This window comes from Cupressus sempervirens, chromosome 8 (genome assembly GCF_028749045.1).
Source record: "Cupressus sempervirens isolate cs-2001-9-10 chromosome 8, ASM2874904v1, whole genome shotgun sequence".
Classification (NCBI taxonomy): domain Eukaryota; kingdom Viridiplantae; phylum Streptophyta; class Pinopsida; order Cupressales; family Cupressaceae; genus Cupressus; species Cupressus sempervirens.
The window spans coordinates 645840332-645845648 of NC_143125.1; the positions used below are offsets into that span (position 1 = coordinate 645840332).

Here is a 5317-nt window from a genome sequence, read left to right on the forward strand (position 1 = left end):
ATTTGCGATCAGATCAATAGAGAAAATATTTCCACGAGGGTAACATCTAAAAGCTTCCAGATAAGAGTTTGAATCCTCCTAACATACACGGCGTGTCAAGGCATGCTTCATTCATTCAAACCAGACTCTATCTTAAAGATCCTGCGCTTCTTGTAGCTGCACTGGTCATGTCAGCATATAAGAGTTAAACTGGTTAGGAAAAAAACAAGAGGGCTATCGTATGATACACGGGTTTTGAAGTCGGGTCATTGCTTCTTTGCTTCCCTCGCACCTATGTAGAAAACGGAACACTCTCTATATAAACCGTGATAAACCCCTCCTGTGTATCCATCTACCTTCATTCGATATTTGCTAAGCAAAATAGAGGATAAAGATAGAACCACATAATGGCACGAGTATCTGATGTTGCACTTCTTCTTGCGGCCGGACTGGCCATGTCCGTCTATAACATGCAAGGTAATTAAGTTGTCTTAGCAACATAATAGCTAATAATATAGGTAGCTGAATGGTATAGTCATTCTAAGGAAGTAACAATAATGTAACTTGTGTAATGTGTTTTGTCGCAGAAGCGGGAGCGGTGAAGTTTGATATAAAGAACCAGTGCGGGTACACAGTCTGGGGGGCGGGGTTACCCGGAGGAGGGCAGCAGCTGGACCAGGGGCAGACATGGACGGTTAATTTGGCGGCGGGCACAGCGTCGGCAAGGTTCTGGGGTCGAACGGGCTGCACTTTCGATGCGAGCGGGGCAGGGAGCTGCCAAACGGGTGACTGCGGCGGGCGACTGAGCTGCACAGTATCCGGAGCTGTTCCCGCAACCCTGGCGGAGTACACGCAGAGCGACCAGGACTACTACGACGTGTCCCTGGTGGACGGCTTCAACTTTCCTCTCTCCATCAACCCCAGCAATACGCAGTGCCCCGCCCCTTCATGCAGTGCCGACATAAATGCTGTGTGCCCTTCTGAGCTGAAGGTGGATGGGGGATGCAAGAGCGCCTGCGCCGCCTTCAACACAGACCAGTACTGCTGCACTGGATCCTATGCCACCACCTGCCCTCCCACGAACTACTCCATGATATTCAAGAACCAGTGCCCTGCGGCGTACAGCTATCCCAAGGACGATAACGCCACTGTCGCTTGCGCCTCTGGTACAGACTACACTATTGTTTTCTGTCCCTAGACATATATATGCACACACATAGGATAATATTTGAGGCCTCCTGAATAATAATATATTATCAATAAGTGTCATCTTCATGATGACACCAGTGGTGTACCCACATAGGTCGTTGCTACTTGCAACTCACACCGCTTATCTTCAATTAAACATTGCCGGCATCTCATCAGCGATGAGAGAGAAAAGGGTAATTCCGATGTAACTCACAACTGCTCCGTTGTGAGAAGTTATTCGTATATATATTCACAAAATTTATGTTTCTTCTAAAATTAAATGCCGTCTCTGCCTATTAAATCCAGCTGTTATTTGATAGTTTTGATATGTAATGCTTACTTCTCTTTTTCAATATTTATTGACGAAACTATCTTAAAGAATAATACACAAATCTAATTAGTCGTTATCTTATAGATTACATAAACAATATTGTCCATTGTGACTGTGTTTTTTATAATTATAATTATAGATTACATAAACAATAGTGACCATTGTGACTCTGTTTTTTATAATTATAACTATGCTGATTAAAGTTATTAAAACTTCTTATCACAATATATCATATAATTTTATTAAAAACCATTTTCTCGTTTATAATTTTATTAAAAATCATTTCTTTATTTTTTAACCATTTCTTAACTATTCACTTTAGAAAAGATAAAATGATCATGTCATCTAATAATCTACCATCAAGGGTCAAATAACTATTGTGATAATGCATAGGCATGTTAATATTTTAAAAACAAATTTAGAGATAATCCAGATCCAATAGGCTTTGGATGTATTATTTGTTTAGATAATGAATCTTGCCTAATTAATCGTGCCAAACCATTAGGAGTAATGTCTTATAACTTAGTCGAATTAGAGGCCCTGATAGAAATCTTGACTCTAAGTAAAGAGATACATAATAACAAATTAGTTATAGAAGGAGACTCAAAAATTATGCTAAATGCATTAAGAAAAAGAAAGACCCCAAATTGGATCCTTAATTCAAAACTTGAATATGCTTTAGCCATCGTTGATCAATTCAGAGAAACAATCATAAAACATATCTATAGAGAATAAAATAATCCCTCTAACAAATGAGCAAATGGAGAAGAGATTCTAATAAGACAAGATAATAAGTATGATTGATCAATTTAGCTAATATCATGAAAGTTTAATTTCAACAAGTGATTGTTGTTTGGGTTATTCTAAATTTTTCCTTACATATTATTTGATTTTAAAATTAAGATGACATAAGTTCTATTTTTCATTCTAACAACTTGATCATAGTCAAGTCTAATTTTCGGGTTATATTCTCAAGGAATTATAAAGAGTAAAGCTATAAAAGTTCAAAAAAAAGAAGAAGCACTAACTGGTTAAATTTATTTGAGATGTTTATGTAAGGGATACACAAGGGATACTTATCCATCTCTAATCCTTGGTGCCCAATTGAAATGGTTTTCTTAATCTAAACACAATCTTGGGCCTCGTGGCCTTTTACCTATCAAATAATAATAATAATAATAATAACAATAATTTCAAACCAAAATAAGGTATACCTTGTACTATATGTTTACATAACATTTATCTATATAAATAATTCAACATAGCAGATCGCTACACAAACACATCTATATATGTAAGGTGTATGAAAAATAGAATAATATTTTTAAAGTATTTTACAGTTGCACAATAAAACTATTATATATGTTCATTTTGTTGCTAAAAAAAATATATATAACTAATTTCTGAATATTATGGGTGCAAGGGTTTAAACTATGGTTGCACATTTTTATAATATACAATTTATATTTTTGATGAATAGTCCTTTTCTATTAATAAATAATATATTAAGATTACAGTTCTCTAAAAAGGGTTGGGGGATACAAGATAACCCCGCTAGAGTTCACACAACCAAAGCCAAAGTCATCAACTATTCATTAAAAAAAACATATAAAGCAACCTCAAGTAGCTAAGGCAGTGCTTGCTAAGGGAGGTGGCTCATCACAATCATGAAATCTCCAATTGTCTTTGGGATTGGGAGGTAGACTGAGAATAGTCCAGTTGTCAATAGTAGCATTAGCAACATCAGCGGCTTGGTCAACATTCTTCCTATCTAGCTGTGGAGGTGAAATAGCTAATTCCAGATGAAAAGGCCATTTTTGAGAAACCACTTGTCGAGCGCCGAGAGGAGGAGCTGGGGATGAGCCAATGCCACCATGGGGCTAGGAAACTGAGCAGTGCCTCCATCCATCATCACCACCACTAGGAGAGCGGTGGTGAGAAGCTTGGGAATGCAAAGTGTACGAGCGGTGGCATGAAGAGTTGCACTTATTGCGACAACCTCTAGGCATCAAGGTATCAACCAAGGCATTTGGAGGTAGCCTAGAAATAGTATAAGGGGCATTGCCCTAGTGAATAAGAAGCTTTTGTATTGGGGCAACCTCCAAGGCCACCTTGTTTGCTTGTACTTGAATCTGCATCATTACATTATTACAAATACACACCTTAGTATACATAGCAATATTAATATCAAGAAAACTCTGAGTGAAAAGAACAACATTTCTATCTTTCCATAGAGTGAACAAAATCCCCATCCTTAAGGTATGCCAAATCTAGGTAAATTTTTGAGGGATCTTGGGGGAATCACTCAAAATAACCATGTGCCAAGAAAAATGTTCAGGCCAAAATGGCTTAAAAAAATCATTAATCCAATGCCAATAATTTTGAGCATGTCTCCAAAACCAAAAAGTATTCAGGAAAGACTTTGGTTGGCCATAGAATAGACACCTAGGATCTAGAACCCCAATATGCTTGAGTCAAGGCCTAAGGGGGAGACCTTGAAAAGCTAGACATCAAGCAAAATGGGCAATCTTGGGTTCTGTAATAGCACTCTAAATAGTATCAAAGCACTTTCTCCATTAGGAAAGAGAAGATTGCAAATACCATCTCTTATTGAGCATATCCACCATCGGTAGATGGGGAGAAAGTCATCTATAACCCATACTTGGTTTGTAATTGGTGAAAGGAGTGGCAATATACCACTTCCAATCAATCCACCAAGGTCTAATAGATTGAATACCCACTTTATGAATTAAGTGCACTAGAATTACAGAAAGCAATAAGTCAAAAGTCTTCTGATCTAAACAGGCAAGATGGTATTGGACTTGCATATCTTCCTAAGATTTGAAACTCATGGAAACCCTAGAGAAAAGATCTAAAGGTGTCTTGATGCCTCATTTGGAAAAATGCAGAGCACTAACACCTTAAGTCTATCCAAGGGGAATATCCTGGATGGAAAATAGGGGAGACCACCAAATATTTTGCTGGTTCAAAGAGAGCCCATCTCGAAACTCATCACTAGACTAGCGAAGCCAAGGCTTGATAGCTTCCCAAGCTTTCCATATGCTCCTAATAACAAAAGAGCCCTATATGTGCATGGGTTCTCACATAATGAGAAGGGTGTGAAAGAAAATACCCTTCCATGCAGGCCGGTTGATGGGAAATCCTAAAGAAATGCAATGTTGAACCAAAATCTTCTAGGCTTCATCTCTAGTGATGGCATGAAAAATCTATTTGGCACACAAAGCAAGGCATTGCTTCTATGTGGAGAGAAGTCCAAGGCCTCTAGACTCTTTTGGGAGACAACAAAAATCCAAAACAACTCTGTGAAAACCATGATGATCAGAAATAGAGGCCAAAAGAAAATCATGTAGTAATCACTCTAATTTATGATAGGAGGCTTTGGAAGGATCCAACAAGAAGAATAATTGACAAGCATTACAGCAAGAACTTTTGAGAAAATCAAGAATTCTCCTGGAAGAGAAAGTGGTTTTGTAAGCCAATAATCCAGCTTCTTAGTAATTCTGGCAAGCACCACATTCCACAAGTCCACTAGCAACGCTTAAAAAGAAAAAGGAATTCTTAGAAAGTGGAAGATCTAACCATGAACAATGCATTTCCATTCAAATTGGTTAAGCAAAGGTGGCACTGGCAAAAAAGACTAGCAATAACAGAGCATTTTATGCCATTAAATAGCAAAGCCAGAGGCTTGACAAAAAGTATCAAGGCAATTTAAGGCATTATTGATGTTTTCTTCATCCACCAAAAGAGTGAGAAAGGAATCATCAGCAAAATGACCATTGACCAATTGGGAAGAGGATT

The 5317-nt window shown here is 37.9% G+C and overlaps 1 protein-coding gene across 1 annotated transcript; it reads left to right on the top strand.

Moving 5' to 3' along the window:
• Positions 1-325: 325 nt before the first annotated feature.
• On the top strand, positions 326-1448 carry LOC149544083 (pathogenesis-related thaumatin-like protein 3.8). The gene is made up of 2 exons (XM_089798675.1): positions 326-456; positions 567-1448. The coding sequence occupies exons 1-2, from the start codon at positions 387-389 to the stop codon at positions 1175-1177; spliced, it is 681 nt and encodes a 226-aa protein (XP_089654801.1). The 5' UTR covers positions 326-386; the 3' UTR covers positions 1178-1448.
• The last annotated feature ends 3869 nt before the right edge of the window (positions 1449-5317 follow it).